The sequence below is a fragment of the Anomaloglossus baeobatrachus genome, chromosome 2 (assembly GCF_048569485.1).
Source record: "Anomaloglossus baeobatrachus isolate aAnoBae1 chromosome 2, aAnoBae1.hap1, whole genome shotgun sequence".
Taxonomy (NCBI): Eukaryota; Metazoa; Chordata; class Amphibia; order Anura; family Aromobatidae; genus Anomaloglossus; species Anomaloglossus baeobatrachus.
In genome coordinates this window covers 127,932,904-127,953,610 of record NC_134354.1, presented here as the reverse complement: position 1 = coordinate 127,953,610, position 20,707 = coordinate 127,932,904, and the positions used below count along the sequence as shown (strand labels likewise).

Below are 20,707 nucleotides of genomic sequence, written 5' to 3'. Positions count from 1 at the left end.
AAAATCATGGTTATTCCACAAAATTGATTTCTGAACTCTTCCTGAGTTAAAACATTATTAGTATTGTTGTTTCTAAATGATTATGAGCTTCTTTTCTTTGCATTATTTGAAGTCTGAAAGCAATGCATTGTTTTGTTATTTTGACCATTTCTCATTTTCAGAAAATAAATACAAAATGTATTGCTTGGAAATTCGGAGACATGTTGTCAGTAGTTTATGGAATAAAAGAACAATTGACATTTTACTCAAAAATATACCTATAAAGAGAAAAATCAGAAAAACTGACAATTTTGCAGTGGTCTCTTAATTTTTGCCAGAGCTGTGTGTGTGTATATGTATGTGTGTGTGTGTGTGTGTGTGTATATGTGTATGTATATATATATATATATATATATATATATATATATATATATATATATATATATATATATATATATATATATATATATATACATACATACATACATACATACATACATAAATAAATATTATACACACACATGTATATCTTTTGTATTTTTTTTCCCATATTTTTTAACACTTTTTCTTCCACTGTTTTTACTAGTCCTCTTAAGGGACTTGAAGCTGCGATCTTCTGATCGCTCATGCTATACACAGCAGTGCATCAGCATTGCTGTTTATAGCAGAAATCACAATCTCCTATAAATGCTGGCTTACAGCCGGCATTCACAGGAAACTCGTGCTGACAGACTCAGTGATCATCAGCTGATCCGCAGGTGTCATGACAACCCTTTGGCGCATCGCGAACACATCACCCTTGCCGGCGCGTGTTAAATCCTGCTGTCAGATCCACTCACGGCTGTTAGAGACACATGTGCAGGGAAAGATGTGGGCTTGGCTTGCGAGCCTGCATCAAAGTCAGGGAGACAACCCATGACGTCCATAGCATGTCATGGGTCGCTAAGGGGTTAAACAGGAGATTTGCGGTGAAGAAAACAGTCACCTCTCTGAACAGTGTCTTAGGAGGCAGTGCTTGTTTCAGTCCAGAAAGTTGAACAACAACAGATTAAGAAACTAACCCAATAATTCTGCACACATAGACATTTTCCTAAGAAAGACAAAAGCTAATTTTCTTAACTATTCAGGTTTATTACCTTTTGGATTGGCCGACAGCAGTGTTATTGTTGAGTAATAAAATGAATTATCAAAAATACAAATTGCCTAATAACTGTGCGCACAGTGTATTGACAGTATAAAAACCCATTGCAATTCCAAACAATTCTTTAAAAAGATAATGATCCTTTGATCAAGACCATAATCTATTAGCCAGAGGGGATAGTGAGGGCCCAGCTGTCCATGCATTATGTGCAGAATATTATGAGAACAGTGGAACACATTCTCCCCCCCTGGCGTGGCACTGCAACACTAGTCACCACATGCCCCCTAAAATAATAAAGTTGACCCAAAGGGGCACTAGCAACTCATGATCAAGTTAAAATTATTTAATAGCAAGTCTTTGATAATCCCCGTGTGATTGTGATACACATGCCAATGTATGTAAAGTGCTATGGAATTAATAGCGCTATATAAATGAATAAAATTATTATTATTATTATTATTACATACACACCTGCATAACGAATGCTCTTTCCCAACAACGATGTCCAAAAGAATGGAACAGAGTTCACCGGTTCTTGCTTGTTCAGCATGTTGAAAGCCGCGATGCGTCCTGTAAAGGAAAGCAGATCCAGGAATACTGTTAGTAGGAAACTACTGCTTTTAATATGTTTAACCATATAGAAATATTTTAGGACAGACACATGCAGGTAACAATTTATGAAATATGAAATACGACAGTAATATCCTTAAATTCATGGAAATTAGTGACAAATTACTTTTTGTTTTTCAATTAGCAAACAGACACCACCTGCAAGGTAGCTGTGCAGCGAACTGTTACATAATCTATTTTTTTTACCCACTCCTGGATTTGGCTACAAATACTAAGGTACAAAACTCACCAAATACTTGTGTGCATGTGGCCTAAAAGAAGCCTGGGTTAAGGGATCCTGTTATCTGATTCATGAAGCCCAAACCACAGGCAGCATGAAGGATAGTCTCGCTGCACAATTGCAGTCAAGTGTATTTTTCTCTGACACACTTGAATTTCTCAGCTTCATAGTTGAACCAAGATGGTAGCGCTGGTGATGTTCAGCAGGCTCCTGCTTATAATAGCCACCCATCGACACCCCAACATAGTAGTAAGGGGGGCCGATGGGAGCTGGTGTGACGTAATTTAAATGCCACTGTCAGAGGTTGACAGTGACATTTAAACAGCAGCTCTGGCTGAAGCTGTTAGAGACAGATGATAGCTTTTAACATTATCTGTTTGTCCACAAAGGACTCTACCTGTCAGGAGGATTTATGACACACTACAAAAACTGAAGAGTCTGCTCAATAGACTGCAAGGGCACCAGACCTCTGATCTTATATGGATATTGGAACACAAACTTTCACACCACTTATCAAAGCTAATTAAGGATTCACTCTCTAAGTTCAGTGTTTGTTTATTTAAATGTCCTTTTATTATGGAATCCCTCTGCTCTGTTTGTGTATATATTTGTGTTTCTTCAGATATTTTGTTATACCATGCCTGATGAAGAGACCTAGCTTGCTTTGTAAAACCATTTTATTTTCTTTTAGTTAGCCACTAAAAGATATCACAACTACAAAATTATAATTTTGTTTCTCTCACTGAGAGCAATCAATCAGCTTTTAACATAGCATGCGGATGGAGCTCGGCTACTGAGTGAACGCCACTTATGGTCCCCACAGCGCAGGACATACACGCATGCCCATATGTGCAAAGGTGTTAAAACTCAACAGAAACTGCATTCATTATTATATAGATCTCTTGGACCTGATTTTATTTATATTTATATATATATATATATATATATATATATACACATATATACATATATATACATATATATATATATATACATATACACACACACACACACACACACGGTGCGTTGCAAAAGAATTCAGCCCCCTTGATTTTTCTTCAACCTTTTCCCACATTTCAGGCTTTAAACATAGGGATGGAAAATTTTAATTTTATGGTGAAGAATCAACAAGTGGGACACAATTGTGAAGTTGAACGAAATTTATTGCTTATTTTATACTTTTATAAAAAAATAATAAACTGAAAAGTGGGACGTATGATATTATTCGGCCCCTTTAAGTTAATACTTTGTAGCGTAACCTTTTCCTGCGATTACAGCTGCAAGTCGCTTGGGGTATGTGTCTATCAGTTTTGCACATCGAGAGACTGAAATTGTTGCCCATTCTTCCTTTGCAAATAGCTGGAGCTGAGTGAGGTTGGATGGAGAATGTTTGTGAACAGCAGTTTTCAGCTCTTTCCACAGAATCTCAATTGGATTCAGGTCTGGACTTTGACTTGGCCATTCTAACAGCTGGATACGTTTATTTGTGAACCATTCCATTGTAGATATTGCTTTATGCTTTGGATCATTGTCTTGTTGGAAGATAAATCTCCGTCCCAGTCTCAGGTCTTTTGCAGACTCCAACAGGTTTTCTTCAAGAATGGTCCTGTATTTGGCTCCATCAAACTTCCCATCAATTTTAACCATCTTCCCTGTCCCTACTGAAGAAAAGCAGGTCCTAACCATGATGCTGCCACCACCATGTTTGACAGTGGGGATGGTGTGTTCAGGGTCATGAGCTGTTGCTTTTACATCAAACATATCGCTTGGCATTATACCCAAAAAGTTTGGTTTTGGTTTCATCTGACTAGAGCACCTTCTTCCACATGTTTGGTGTGTGTCCCGGTGGCTTGTGGCAAACTTTAAACAACAGTTTTTATGGATATCTTTGAGAAATGGCTTTCTTCTTGCTACTCTTCCATAAAGGCCAGATTTGTGCAGTGTACAACTGATTGTTGTTTTATGGACAGACTCTCCCACCTCAGATGTAGATCTCTGCATTTCATCCAGAGTGATCATGGGCCTCTTGGCTGCATCTCTGATCAGTCTTATCCTTGTTTGAGATAAAACATTTTAGGGACAGCCGGGTCTTGGTAGATTTGCAGTGGTATGATGCTCCTTCCATTTCAATATGATCACTTGCACAGTGCTTTTTGGGATGTTTAAGGTTGTAGAAATCTTTTTGTAACCAAATCCAGCTTTAAACTTCTCCACAACAGTATCACAGACCTGCCTGTTGTGTTCCTTGGTCTTCATGATGCTATCTGCGCTTTAAACAGAACACTGAGACTATCACAGAGCAGGTGCATTTATACAGAGACTTGATTACACACAGGTGGATTATATTTATCATCATCAGTCATTTAGGACAACATTGGATCATTCAGAGATCCTCAATTAACTTCTAGAGTGAGTTCGCTGCACTGAAAGTAAAGGGGAAGAATAATATTGCACGCCCCAATTTTCAGTTTATTATTTTTTACAAAAGTTTAAAATAAGCAATAAATTTCGTTCAACTTCACAATTGTGTCCCACTTGTTGTTGATTCTTCACCATAAAATTTAAAATTTGTATCTTTATGTTTGAAGCCTGAAATGTGGGAAAAGGCTAAAAAATTCAAAAGGGCCGAATACGTTCGCAAGACACTGTGTATATATAATACTTTACAAATATATAATACTTTGCAATACATTCTATAATATACAGCTCCTCAGTGTCCTCTTTGGATACTGAATCTCACACTGCTCAATACAAACTGCAGCTGTTAGCCAGGCTGGGAGGGTGGAGAATGAATCGATCACTCATAAGAACAAATGTTTTCATTCTACATCAAGAAATATACCAGTCTTATCAGGTTTAAAATAAATATTTAAAAGAGAAGCGGTCAGAAACTTTATCCCCCAAATCATTAATATGATTGTGTAGCAGGCAGTTGATCTCTATGATCCCTGCTTCAGCCACAAGAAACTGACTTTTGACATTGCATCTGGAAGTGCATTGGGATATGACGATGCACTTACAGCTTCTCAGGCTCCACTGTATTTCCGAACTAGCAGCACCCTCCAATGAATGATTGACAGTTCAGTGGCAAGTATACCAAAACAAACAACCTGTCATTCAGCCAGTGGAGGGCGATGCTAGGTAGGAAATACAGTGGAGGCTGAGGCGTGTAAGTGCATAGTGACACCTCAGTGCACTTCCAGACTGAACTTCAAAACATGATTTCTCACTGCTGAAGAAGTATTTTGGCGCAATAAATTGATTGCCTGGGTTTTCTTTAAAGTTCTGCACAGTAATATTGATGTTTTGGAAAAAGGGGGTAAAAGTTTTTCCGAGGTTTCCTATAATGTATATAGTTTCTATTGGGAAATCTGGTGACAGATTCACTTTAAGACAGCAGGTGGTGATATTTTTGTTGAAAAGTAAGAGGATCAACAACTTGGAAGAAGTGCAAATGTCTCCACTATACTACATTTATTACCCTGCAGGCTTCATCTAGGGCTGGGTTCACACCTTCATTTTCACATTCCATTTTACAGTGCCTTGCGAAAGTATTCGGCCCCCTTGATTTTTTTTCAACCTTTTCCCACATTTCAGGCGTCAAACAAAGATAAAAATTTAAATTTTATGATGAAGAATCAACAGCAAGTGGGACACAATTGTGAAGTTGAACGAAATTTATTGCTTATATTAAACTTTTTAAAAAAAATAAAAAACTGAAAATTGGGGTGTGCAATATTATTTCGCCCCTTTACTTTCAGTGCAGCAAACTCACTCCAGAAGATCATTGAAGATCTCTGAATGATCCAATGTTGTCCTTAATGACTGATGATAATAAATATACCGTAATCCCCTGTGTGTAATCTAGTCTCCATATAAATGCACCTGCTCTGTGATAGTCTCAGTGTTCTGTTTAAAGCACATAGAGCATCATGAAGACTAAGGAACACAACAGGCAGGTCCGTGATACTGTTGTGGAGAAGTTTAAAGCCGGATTTGGTTACAAAAAGATTTCTACAACTTTAAACATCCCAAGAAGCACTGTGCAAGCAATCATATTGGAATGGAAGAAGTATCATACCACTGCAAATCTACCAAGACCCGGCCGTCCCTCAAAACTTTCATCTCAAACAAGGATAAGACTGATCAGAGATGCAGCCAAGAGGCCCATGATCACTCTGGATGAACTGCAGAGATCTACAGCTGAGGTGGGAGACTCTGTCCATAGGACAACAATCAGTTGTACACTGCACAAATCTGGCCTTTATGGAAGAGTGGCAAGAAGAAAGCCATTTCTCAAAGATATCCATAAAAAGTGTTGTTTAAAGTTTGCCACAAGCCACCTGGGAGACACCAAACATGTGGAAGAAGGTGCTCTGGTCAGATAAAACAAAATCAAACTTTTTGAACACAATGCCAAACGATATGTTTGGCGTAAAAGCAACACAGCTCATCCCCACTGTCAAACACGGTGGTGGCAGCATCATGGTTTGGGCCAGCTTTTCTTCAGCAGGGACGATGGTTAAAATTGATGGGAAGATGGATGGAGCCAAATACAGGACCATTCTTGAAGAAAACCTGTTGGAGTCTGCAAAAGACCTAAGACTGGGACGGAGATTTGTCTTCCAACAAGACAATGATCCAAAACATAAAGCAAAATCTACAATGGAATGGTTCACAAATAAACGTATCCAGGTGTTAGAATGGCCAAGTCAAAGTCCATACCTCAATCCAATAGAGAATCTGTGGAAAGAGCTGAAAACTGCTGTTCACAAACGCTCTCCAACCAACCTCACTCAGCTCCAGCTGTTTGCAAAGGAAGAATGGGCAAGAATTTCAGTCTCTCGATGTGCAAAACTGATAGACACATACCCCAAGCGACTTGCAGCTGTAATTGCAGCAAAAGGTGGCGCTACAAAGTATTAACTTAAAAGGGGCCAAATAATATCGCACGCCCCAATTTTCAGTTTATTATTTTTTTTTTTAAAGTTTAAAATAAGCAATAAATTTTATTCAACTTCACAATTGTGTCCCACTTGTTGATTCTTCATCATAAAATTTAAATTATTATCTTTATGTTTGAAGCCTGAAATGTGGGAAAAGGTTGAATCAAGTGGGCCGAATACTGTCGCAAGGCACTGTATCTGTTCTATTTTTTGAGAACAAACAGACAAAATTAAATGTCAACAACAAATTTGTTGCATAACTGTATGTATAAATCGTATGTGTGTGTATATTTAGTCATAGCCGAAAGTGTTGGCACCCTTGAAATTGTTGCAGAAAATGAAGTATTTGTTCCAGAAAATTATTGCAATTACACGTTTTGTTTTACACATGTTCATTTCCATAGTGTGTATTAGAACAATTAAAACAAAACAAAGAGAAAAAAGGCAACCTGGGCATAATTTCTAACAAAACCCCAAAAATGGGCTGGACAAAATTATTGGCACTCTCAACTTAACATTTGGTTGCACATCCTTTGGAATAAATAACTGCAATCATTTACTTCGTATAACCATCAACAAGCTCCTCACACCTCTGAACTGGAATTTTGTAAACTGCTCCAGATCTCATATTTGAAGGCGACTTCGCCCAACAGCAATTTTAAGATCTCTCCGCAAGTGTTTAATGGGGTTTAGATCCGGACTCATTGCTGCCCACTTCAGAACTTTCCAGCGCTTTGTTACCATCCATTTCTGGGTGCCTCATGAAGCATTTTTGGGGTCATTGTCCTGTTGGAAGACTCATGACTTAGGACACAAACCCAGCTTACTGAGACTGAACACTACATTGTGACCCAAAATCCTCTGGTAATCTTCAGATATCATAATGCCTTGCACACAGGAAAGGCACCCAGTGCCAGAGGCTGCAAAACACCCCTAAAACATCTTTGAACCATCACCCTATTTGTAGGCACTGTGTTCTTTTCTTTGTAGGCTTTATTCTGTTTTCGGTAAACAGGAGAATGATGTGCTTTACCAAAAACCTCTATCTTGGTCTCATCTGTCCACGCAACACTTTCCCAGAAGGATTTTGATGATGTATATTTTGACAATCTGCAGTCTAGATTTTTATGTCTCTGTGTCAGCAGTGGGATCCTCCTGGGTCTCCTGCCATAGCATTTGATTTCTTTTAAATGTCAACGGATATTTCGAGCTGGCACTTGTGCACCCTGAGACTGAGGCCCTGTGCGCACGCTATGGATTTACCAGCGGATTTGCCGTGGATTTGCTGCAGAAAATGTGTCCAACATTGATGCAGTCATTCCCCAACAAATCCTATGGGTTTTAAAAAAAATGCTGTGCACACACTGCGTTTTTTTATACCCGTGGATTTACCCGCAGATTTTCCGCTGCGGAATTAATGAGCATGTCACTTCTTTTCCGCAGGTACCTGCGGTTTTTGCCATAGATAAAATCCATAGGGACCAACCTGCGGAAAATCCATGCATATTACGCTGCGGGTTTGGTGCGTTTTTTTTACCGCGGGTGCAAAATTCTTTAAGCGGGTCCGTTTTTTTTCTTAAGAAAAAGGCGCTTTCTAGTGCGCACATAGCCTGAGAGGATAGGTTGAATTTCTTTGGAACTTGATTGGGGCTGCTTATCCAGACTATCCTGCTTTGCAACCTTTCATCAATTTTTCTCTGCCATATACATCTAGAAGATAGCTACAGTGCCATAGGTTGTAAACGTCTTGACTATGTTGTGCACCATGGACAAAGGAACATCAAGATTTCTGGAGATGGACATGGACTTACAACCTTGAGTCTAGTGTGTGTGTGTGTGTCTGTGTGTGTATATGTGTATACACACACACACACACACACACACACACACACACACGTATATATTATACATATACAGTATATATTATGGGTATATAAAGTATATTGTGTGGATATATACAGTATATACTGTAGGGTGTGCATGCATATATTACAGCTAGTAAATAGCATTGGCCTAAAAACATGTGGGTGACATTTCTGATGCCTGTAGCCAGGAATAAATTCTTGGAGGGCAATCCGAGGGGGTCATAGGGCATATTTCCTCACTATAGTCTTTTTCACCATCATTGGAAGTGTGCATTGCCAGACAGGGAGAATTCCTACAGCTCAGCTGCCGGCAATAGCAACTCACAGCACAGACACCATTCTAGGGTTCCTGCCTGACACTTTCTCAATTACTCACCCGGCGCAATGATATCACTCTGCTGATCATTCATCCCACTTATGGCCTCTATTTAATGTATGAACCAGGACATACTGTATACATTAAATGGATGCCTACTACAGATGTTACCATAACCTGTGCAACCTTGATAAGTTTTTAGGGAGTTCTTAACATGGCATATTTTTGCTGCATCAAAACCACATCTTCTTACATTTCCAGCAAAGTGAATGTGTTTTATAGAAATCTTATGCCTTCTTTTTTACTCGGTGGAAACTGAACTGCAATGTGTGTTCAAATCCGAAACATGTCAATTTCTCTTGTGAGTATGTTGATACATTTGAATGGATTAGATGTAGAAGTTCCATAGTTAAAAAATGCATTTGTGTTTTTATTGTGTATCTACTGTCACAGAAACTAAAATCGCATGTAATTCGCACAAGTTTTGTAAAAATCCAAATACCACAAAGTATCAAACACCAAGCAGCTTAATTTACAGCATGACATGCTAAACAGACAAAAACCGCAACGTCAAAAATGTGAGAAACGTCACAATATGACTGCATCTGTCGCGCCAGTTTTGAGAATACACCGAATGATCGGCGTCATGCAGAGGGAACACCAGGGTAACAATACAATTGAGAGCCCTAGTGCTAGGGAGAGAGGAGCGGGGACATCTCCTAACACTCACCAGAAGCTGATCACTGCACTCCCTAACGTTCTTTCCCTTGTATGCCGATCACATGCCTAGGCCCTCACTGGCCTTGAAATCACCCTGACTAGTGAAGGCCAGATAGAACTTTGTGCCACACAAACACATTGAAATCCTGAAGGTTCCGTGAGCTCCTATGAATTCAGAGCTCTAATTAATTCCATAAATTTTCTATTGTATTCAGGTCAGGTGAATGGCTGGGCCATTCTAGCAGCTTTATTTTACTTTCTCTGAAACCTATTGAGAGTTTCCTTCGCTGTGTGTTTGGGATCAGTGTCTTGCTGAAATGTCCACCCTCGTTTCATATTCATCATTCAGGTAGATGGCAGCAGATTTTTATCAAGAATGTCTTGGTACATTTGTTCGTTCATTCTTTCCTTGAATCACATGAAGTTACCAGTGCCATATGCTAAAAAACAAAACAAAAAAAACAGTCCCACATCCTGATGTTCCCACCTCCAAACTTCCCTGTTGGTAGTATGGTATTTTTTGGGGGTCATATGTAATGCTTTTTGGCCTCCAAACATGGTATGTATTATAGAATCCAAAGAGTTCAGTTTCGGCCTCATCTGACCAGACTGTATTCTCCCAGTGCCTCAAAGGCTTGTCTGAATGTTGTTAAGCAAACTTTAAATGTGTGTGTGTGTGTGAACATATTTTTTGTATAGCATTAGAGTCTTGAGAGGTGAGTGTGCATAAAGGCCATGAAGGTTGAGTGTATTACTTTTTTTTTTCGTTGAAACAATTGTGCCTGTTGATTCCAGGTTTTTCTGTAGCTCTCAACAAGTGGTCCTTGGCTTTTGGACAAATCTTCTGATAATTCTTTTCACTCCTTTGTCTGAGATCTTGTTGGGAGCACCTGGTTAAGGCTGGTTTATGGTGAAATGATGTTCTTTCCACTTCTGGATTATGACCCTAACAGTGCTCACTGGAACTTTAAGTAGTTTAGAAATTCTCCTGTAAGCAATGCCATTAGCATATTTTGCAACAATAAGATTGCAAAGGTCCTGAGACAGCTCACTGGTTTTACCCATCATGAGACGTTTCTTGTGTGGCACTTTAGTAATGATACATCTTTTTATAGGCTATCAGTTGAACTAGATGATATTATTTTTCACTAAATGGTAGGATTGTTTTCTAATGACTGATGTATTTCAGTTGGTATCATAACTTTCCATGGCTTTTTGCATCTCATCTTTCATGTGTTCAATATATTTTCACTGTGTCATTTCTTGTTATTACACATAATCTATGGACATCTATGGTATGATTTCTTTGCCTGTGTATTTGTGTAGATTGGATGGGTTGTTAACGAAATCTGGTGAGAAATTCATGTGAATAGCGCCTTTAGAAATATTCCAGGGATCCCTTAATTCTGCCCTTTTTTTGTGCGGTGTTGCTCCATTGTATAGATATTCACTATTTACATTTATTGATTTTGGAGCACAGTTTGTGAAATCTCTGCTTGTAGTTCAACTGAATGTTTCTTCAGAGTCATGTATGTGTTTTCACTCAATCTCTCAGATGCTGCAAATAACAGCTTTTTGTTGCCAGCGGTTTACACATTAATGACTGTGTGAGTTATTTAGAGGTCACACCAAATTTACATTGTTATACAAGCTGTACACTGACTACTTTACATTGTATCAAAGTGTCATATATTCAGTGTTGTCCCATGAAAAGACATAATAAAATATTTACAAAAATGGGAGGGGTGTGCTCACTTTTTTGATATGTTTAGATCACAATTAGAGTTGAGCTAGTACCTAACTATTCTTACTCGCTATACTCATAACTCGCGTATTCATTCCGAATAGCACGTGCAATGAAAGTCAATGGGGAAAAATTTGCAAAGTAACCCGAATGCTGTACTGTGCAAGTAGCGAATAGTGCGGAACTAGGGTTACTCGTTACTTTGCGAGTATTCTCCATTGACTTGCATTGCATATGCTATTCTGAACAAATAGGCGAGTATTAGACAGTTCTCATTATGAGTATAGCGAATACAAATAGTTAAGTACTCGATCAACTCTAATCACAATCCATGGTTGCCAAATTAGGCTTACCACATCATCAGATCTAGAAGTGTGTATCTTTTCATATAACATTATATTGGAGACTCGATCTATCGCGTCTGATATTGACAATGTAGAATTCTTTCACTGGATTGCAATATATATATATATATATATATATATATATATATATATATATATATATATATATATATATATATTGTGAGGCAGTGACAGGGGTAATATTTGAAGACCGCTATGTGTCCCCCAGAATGTGTCTGGAAACCCTCTGAGTTTGCTATAGCTATTACTGGGAGTATAGCACAAAGGGTAACAGGGAGACAGATCCCTCCCACCAGTCCAGGTTTTGTAGCAATTCTCATGTCCAGCATTTTCATTTAAACTCATGCAGAGCACAGCAGGGTGTGTCTCAGTTGAGAGCCAGGCTTGGTGAAGCTAACACATGCGGTGTGAGCTAGGCTGGCTCTGTGTGGAGTGAACACAGGCCAAGAGTGTCAGCCTAGGAGAACCTTATACAGATCCCTGCGGTTATCGGGGTCCTAAGGTAACAAGACTTTTTGATGCAAAGAATTTGTCTATGTGCACCGGCTGTGATCCGGAAGAGACTTTTGACTGTGGGAAATTGGATCTATTTATGCTGCAACAATAAATAGACTGTTGGTGTGAACACGCTGCTGCCTCACTGCCTCACGTTTTTGCCCAAACAACGCTGCTACCTCACATTATGGTGGAGAATGCGGGCATGGCAGCCTGGTTGCAAAGTTACAGTTTACCTCAGCAGCCACTATGGAGGATCGTGTAAAGCAGCTGGCCCAGTCTACTGCTCAACTACAGCAGGTTTTTTGCACAAACCAGTGCACAGCAGCAACAAGCTAATGCTCAGCACCAGCGGGCGTTAGCTCAGCAACAGGAGACAAACAGCTTGTTGACTAAGCAGCTTTCTGCTCTGCGAGAAGCGCTCCCAGCGGTAACTCCAGGTCATCCACTCCTTCCTGCGGCCCAGGACAGAGTAAGGGCGGCACTTACGAAGATGAGTGCAGAGGATGACCCAGAAGCCTTTCTCTCCGTGTTTGAGAGGACCGCTGAGCGAGAGAAATTGTCTACCGACCGTTGGACTGATGTCGTGGCCCCGTTCCTGGTAGGTGAACCCCAAAAAGCCTACCTGGATCTCAGCACGGAGGATGCCAAGGACTATGGCATACTGAAAGGTGAGATCCTTGCACGAATGGGGGTTAACACTTATCTCCGGGCCCAACAAGTGAATCAGTGGTCCTTTGAGGAGGGAAAACCTGCACGCTCACAGGCCCATGTCTTACTGGACCTTGTAAAAAAATGGCTGCAGCCGGAGACCTTGAACCCCGGACAGATGATTGAGCGGGTGGTGATTGAACGGTTTGTGCGGACTTTGCCAGCCCCCATTCAACGGTGGGTGGGACAGGGGGACCCCGGTACCCTAGACCAGCTAGTGAATTTGGTGGAACGCTACACAGCTACCCAGGAGTTGGTCCGGGACTCTGCTTCACGGCGGGCACTCCGTAGGGATACGCCCCCTTCACAGTTGGTAAAAGACTCCCGTCCCTCCTCGGGTGCTGCCCCGTCTTCAGCCCTGGCAGAGAGTAAACCCCAGACTAAGGTCAGCAGGAGTCCCGGTTCCCCAAAGTCAGACACCCGAAACAGGGACACCTCTGCTGTTATGTGCTGGCGGTGCCATCAGCTCGGGCATGTGATGGCACAGTGCCCACTCACAACAGAACCCATGGACTGCCGGTACGCTCGCCGGGTATCAATGTATGCCCATACTGTTTGTACCGTAAGCACTGTTACTATGGGGGAGGAGCCCCATCTCTGCAAAGTACGTGTTAATGGCTATACAGCAGAGGCTTTGTTGGACTCAGGAAGTGTAGTGACTCTTGTACATGCCTCCTTGGTCTCCGGGGAAAACCCTACGGGACATAAAGTAGGGGTACTTTGTATTCATGGAGACCTACGTGAATACCCTATGGAAAGGGTCACCATTGCTACCTCGTGTGGAGAGGTACAACATGAAGTGGGGGTGATGAAAAGACTTCCATATGCTGTTATTTTGGGAAGAGACTTGCCCCTGTTCTGGACATTATGTGGGAGGCGACCTAGCCCTCCGAGGTGTATGATTGAACCAGGCCCTGAGCCGGACGATCCCGACTCAGGGATACCTGCCGTAGCGGTCACCAGTATAGGGACAGAGTGTAACCCTGCCAGGTTCCCCCTAGAGGTAATGGCAGGAGAGGTTGAGCCACCCGAGGCAATCCCGGAGTTGAACGTGTCTCCAGATAATTTCGGAACAGCACAGCTCCGGGACCCCACATTGGCTCCTGGACGTGGAAATGTACAGGTAATTGATGGGGTACCCCAGCGGCCTGGTGCCAGGCTGGAAACTCCCTACATGGCTCTAAAGCGAGAGTTGCTCTATCGGGTTGACACAATCCGGGGGGAAATAGTGGAACAGTTGGTGATCCCTCAGCCGTACCGCCGTCAGACCTTGGAATTGGCTCATAACCACCTAATGAGTGGGCACCTAGGTGAAGAGAAAACGCGGGGAACGCATGTTTCAGCGGTTTTACTGGCCAGGGGTCGGCGCAGAAATTAAGAGGTTCTGTGAGTCCTGCCCAGTTTGTCAGTTGACCGCACCAACGCACCGTTTCCGTAGTCATCTGATACCTTTACCCATTATAGAGGTGCCTTTTGAGCGGATTGCTATGGATCTGATCGGACCCATTGTAAAATCAGCCCGTGGTCACCAGCACATCCTGGTAGTGATGGATTACGCGACACGTTATCCGGAGGCCATTCCACTATGTCACACCTCGGCGAGGCTTATTGCTCGGGAGTTGTTTGCTATGTTCTGTCGCGTGGGGTTACCCAAAGAAATCCTGACCGATCAGGGCACTCCCTTTATGTCTAAAATTACAAAGGAATTGTGCAAACTCCTCCAGATCAAGCAGCTACGCACGTCGGTGTACCATCCCCAGACTGATGGTCTAGTGGAACGTTTTAATAAAACTCTAAAGGCTATGTTGAAAAAGGTGGTCTCCAAAGAGGGGAAAGATTGGGACATGTTATTGCCCTATTTAATGTTCGCTATCCGCGAGGTCCCACAATCTTCCACCGGGTTCTCGCCATTTGAGTTACTGTATGGCAGACATCCGCGGGGACTGCTGGATATAGTTAAGGAAACTTGGGAACAGGAGCCCACCCCTCACAAAAGCACAGTGGAATACATTATGGGTATGCAGGATCGTATCACGGCAATAATGCCCATTGTTAAAGAGCATTTGCTGGATGCTCAGGCAGCCCAAAGTACTCAGTATAATAGAAAGGCCTCCATCAGGTCTTTTAAACCAGGAGATCGTGTCTTAGTCCTAATACCTACTGCAGAAAGTAAATTCTTAGCCAAATGGCAAGGTCCCTATGAGATCCGGGAGAAAGTGGGGGAAGTAAACTATAAGGTGTATCAGCCAGGTAGAAGAAAACCAGAGCAAATCTACCATGTAAACCTGCTGAAGGCATGGAAAGACAGGGAATGTATGGTGGCTGACGTAACGTTGGACCTAACCTTTTCAGGTGCCTTGACAACAACAAAGGAGGAGTCCCCTGATGATGAATTGGGAGTGAGGATAGGGGATTCTCTCTCAAAACAGCAGAGACGGGAGTCTCGGAGGTTAGTGCAGCGGAATACGGATGTGTTCTCAAGCCTACCAGGCCGAACAACCGTAATCCACCATGATATTGTCACCAAGCCTCAAGTAAGGGTACGCCTGAGGCCATACCGGGTACCAGAGGCTCGTAGGCAAGCCATTGCGGAGGAGGTAAAAAAGATGCTCCAACTAGGGGTTATTGAAAAATCCACGAGCGAATGGGCCAGTCCCATTGTGCTGATCCCGAAACCAGACGGTTCTTTAAGATTCTGTAATGACTTCCGAAAGTTAAATGAGGTATCGAAGTTTGATATGTATCCCATGCCCAGGGTCGACGAGCTGATAGAGAGACTGGGACGGGCCCAGTACTTCACGACTCTCGATCTCACTAAAGGTTAGTGGCAGGTGCCGCTGACAGAGGCGGCAAAAGAAAAGACCGCTTTTGTCACGCCAGGGGGGCTCTATCACTATGTTGTCTTGCCATTTGGTTTACATGGGGCTCCGGCCACGTTTCAGAGATTAATGGACATAGTGTTAGAACCCCATCAACCATATGCCTCTGCATATTTGGATGACATCATCATCTATAGCAGTGACTGGAGCACCCACTTATCTCAGGTACAAGCGGTAGTGGATTCGCTCAGAGCGGCTGGTCTGACGGCGAATCCAAGCAAATGTGCTATGGGTCTCAAAGAAGCCCGTTACTTGGGGTATGTGATAGGCCAAGGGGTTATCAAGCCACAAGTAAACAAAATCGAAGCCATTCAAAACTGGCCTCGTCCCCTTACCACAAAACAGGTAAGAGCCTTTCTGGGTATAATGGGGTATTACCGACGATTCATACCCAATTTTGCTGGACGGTCGGCGCCTTTGTCCGATCTTTTAAAAGGGAAGAAGTCGGTCATGGTCCACTGCAATACACAAGCAGAGGAAGCCTTTCAGGTGCTAAAGGTAGTCCTATGTGGTCAGCCTGTCCTTGTCAACCCTGACTTTCAAAAGGAGTTTATAGTACAGGCGGATGCCTCTGAGGTGGGTCTGGGTGCGGTTCTGTCCCAGGAGGTAGATGGAGAAGAGCATCCGGTCACCTATTTGAGTAGAAAACTCACCCCGGCAGAGAAGAACTATAGCATAGTAGAGAAGGAGTGCCTGGCCATAAAATGGGCTCTGGAATCCCTCCGCTACTACCTGCTGGGGCGACACTTTCGCCTGGTGACAGACCACTCCCCTTTGGTCTGGATGAGGAATGCTAAGGAGAGAAATGCGAGAGTCACCAGGTGGTTTCTCTCCTTGCAGAACTTTCACTTTTCTGTGGAACACCGGGCTGGTAGGTTGCAGGGCAATGCGGATGCCCTGTCCAGAGGTCCCTGTATGTTGGCAAAAGTTCAACCCCGCCCGTTTGAACTGAGGGGGGGATATGTGAGGCAGTGACAGGGGTAATATTTGAAGACCGCTATGTGTCCCCCAGAATGTGTCTGGAAACCCTCTGAGTTTGCTATAGCTATTACTGGGAGTATAGCACAAAGGGTAACAGGGAGACAGATCCCTCCTCCCAGTCCAGGTTTTGTAGCAATTCTCATGTCCAGCATTTTCATTTAAACTCATGCAGAGCACAGCAGTGTGTGTCTCAGTTGAGAGCCAGGCTTGGTGAAGCTAACACATGCGGTGTGAGCTAGGCTGGCTCTGTGTGGAGTGAACACAGGCCAAGAGTGTCAGCCTAGGAGAACCTTATACAGATCCCTGCGGTTATCGGGGTCCTAAGGTAACAAGACTTTTTGATGCAAAGAATTTGTCTATATGCACCGGCTGTGATCCGGAAGAGACTTTAACTGTGGGAAATTGGATCTATTTATGCTGCAACAATAAATAGACTGTTGGTGTGAACACGCTGCTGCCTCACTGCCTCACGTTTTTGCCCAAACAACGCTGCTACCTCACAATATATATATATATATATATATATATATATATATATATATATATATACACACACACACAGTACAGACCAAATGTTTGGACACACCTTCTCATTCAAAGAGTTTTCTTTATTTTCAGGACTCTGAAAATTGTAGATTCACATTGAAGGCATCAAAACTATGAATGAACTCATGTGGAGTGAAATACTTAAAGTTTGAAACAACTGAAAATATGTCTTATATTCTAGGTTCTTCAAAGTAGCCACCTTTTGCTTTGATTACTACTTTGCACACTCTTGGCATTCTCTTGATGAGCTTTAAGAGGTAGTCACCGGAAATGGTTTTCCAACATTCTTGAAGGAGTTCCCAGAGATGCTTAGCACTTGTTGGCCCTTTTGCCTTCACTCTTCAGTCCAGCTCAGTCCAAACCATCTCGATTGGGTTCAGGTCTGGTGATTATGGAGACCAGGTCATCTGGCGTAGCACCCTATCACTCTCCTTCTTAGTCAAATAGCCCTTACACAGCCTGGAGGTGTGTTTGGGGTCATTGTTCTGTTGAAAAATAAATGATGGTCCAACTAAAAGCAAACCGGATGGAATAGCATGCCGCTACAAGATGCTGTGGTAGGCATGCTGGTTCAGTATGCCTTCAATTTTGAATAAATCCCCAACAGTGTCACCAGCAAAGCACCCCCACACCATCACACCTCTTCCTCTATGCTTCATGGTGGGAACCAGGCATGTAGAGTCCATCTGTTCACCTTTTCTACAAAGACACGGTTGTTGGATCCAAAGATCTCAAATTTGGACTCCTCAGACCAAAGCACAGATTTCCACTGGTCTAATGTCCATTCCTTGTGTTCTTTAGTCCAAACATGTCTCTTCTGCTTGTTGCCTGTCCTTAGCAGTGGTTTCCTAGCAGCTATTTTACCATGAAGGCTGCTGCACAAAGTCTCCTCTTAATAGTTGTTCTAGAGATGAGAAGGTGTGTCCAAACGTTTGGTCTGTACTGTGTAGTATGTGTGTGTGTGTGTGTGTGTGTGTGTGTGTGTGTGTGTGTGTATATTATATATATAAGCAAATTTTCCCATAGGACATAATTGAAAGGCAGACAATTCGTTCCACAACCCAAAAATATTTACAGTTTTTATACAAACTTATTACAGTAATACAAAATAATGTACAGTATTCATATAAAATTATTACAATACACTAATACAAAATACTGTACAGTACAGTAAAAAACAAAACAAATGAAACTGCACGTTCGCTTACAATAGAATTGTTGGTGTATCAGAGGTACAGCATAAAAAGAAAAAAATGATGTATAAATATGACAATCTTTATTCAAGTACAATACACAAAAAAACACCCCAAATCTATTCTCCCCAAAATAAGGGCAGAACTAATCCAAATGTAGGATAGGAATACTGCACAGGCAATTAGATTGCAGTACAAGCAAAGTGCTGTACTGATTAGCAGAAAGAAAGTGCAGCAATGTATCCACAAATTAATGGACATGCTATATAGTATATACTGTACTGTACAATGGTATACTGTATACAGTACATATATGTACAGAAAGTTACCTCCAGTGTAGGTCAGAGCACAGTGAAAGGACGAAACCGGAGGTGTGCACGGTGAGCATTTGCTCTTATTGCAAATCATTGCTCTTAAACCAAGTTACAAAGTTTTAAAAAGTTTTGCTTGTCTTGCAAAACACTCTCAAACCAAGTTACTCTTAATCCAAGGTTCCACTGTAATATATATTTTATATATATTATATATACATTGTGATATGTAGATCTGATTCCTTATGTTGCATGAATGGAAGCTTCTGTTTTGTGAGTATTTGGCTATAAGTAGAGTAAAGTGAAGAACTAGTGGATCAAAAAGATAAATAGGTACCGGAGTTGAAGATGGTTAAAAATCCATGATTTTATAAAGTGGAATACATGCATCAGATATAGAAATATCACATTTTTCTAAGAATTATAAGGTCATAAGTTGTTCAAGGTACAAAATGTAGTCAGTGTAATAGGATTTTGCTGAAGCCACCAGATAAATGTTCCTCTATCCAGTCTTGTATTGAAATCTGAATTAGTCAGTGCTGGGGTAAGTGGAGGAGAGGAAATTAAGTTGTATTTAATTGATACCCTCTGCACAGAAACAATAAATGATTGGGTACAATTTTATATTAGGGAAGTGTTATTAAGTCACATGATAGAACCTGCTCAGTATGATACCCCCACAGTTTCTCTCAGTAAAAGTGTCACCAAACAGTATCATAGCCACCACAGTATGATTCTCCCATAGCCACCAACAATATGATACTCCTGCAGCACCTCACTAAATAGATGGACCCCACAGCCCCACACTTTAGTATGATGACCCCCACAGCCGCTCACTCGGCACCCAAAGCCCCCCACTCAGTATGTTGGCACCCACAGCCCCCCACTCTATGGTAGCCCCCACAGCCCTTCACTCAGTATGATGACCCCAACAGCCCCTCACTCAGTATGATGGCACCCACAGCCCCTCGCTCAATATGATGGCCCCATAGTACACAGCTCAGTATGATAGTCCCCAGAGCCCACCACTTAGTATGATGACCCTATAGCCCTGCGCTCAATATGACTGCCACAAAGCCCGCCACAGAGTAGGATGCCCCGCACCTGGTAAAGTGTCCCCAAAAGTACTGACATTTAATCAGAGAAAAATCTGGGAATTCAAGCTGATAAGAATGTTCAAGTCTTTGACAAAAGAAACTCAATCTAATACCTGGATTTATGACTCACTACATGGACACCCTTCACATCTCCACCAGGCTGACTCTAGATTACTAAGACATCACTCTCACCACCTCTCCATTTGTAATAAAAACCTTAATTGAAATTTTATAACCTGAATTTAATTTTAGGAGGCATTACCCTATCTTTCCCATGCACAAATGTCCTTTTGTAACATCTCTTAAATGTTGTGCTCTTGCTTCAGTCATTCATTTGTAAACCTGCCTGACAAAGGAGTCTCTGTGCTCTGAAAGCTTGCAAATATATTTCTGGTTAGCCAGTAAAGGTATCACTTCTACAATACTTTTGTCATTTTGGGGCATAAAAGTACTTACATCAACATTGGGTGTAGCAATTTGGAGCACATATATTATTCCTATTATCATACTATAGAAGCGAAGTGTTAATGATTGGCTGAAGGTGTCGTTGAAAGATACTTTTCAGAAA

General features: G+C 41.7%; 1 protein-coding gene across 2 annotated transcripts in view; it reads right to left on the bottom strand.

The window, feature by feature from the left end:
- LOC142291083 (apoptosis-inducing factor 3-like) overlaps window positions 1–20,707 on the bottom strand; it is a 268,214-nt gene that overhangs the window by 10,191 nt on the left and 237,316 nt on the right. For both annotated transcript variants that reach the window (XM_075335333.1, XM_075335334.1), the window contains exon 16: window positions 1,592–1,690. In XM_075335333.1, coding sequence (XP_075191448.1) covers window positions 1,592–1,690 — 99 coding nt within the window. The remainder of the gene's footprint in view (window positions 1–1,591; window positions 1,691–20,707) is intronic.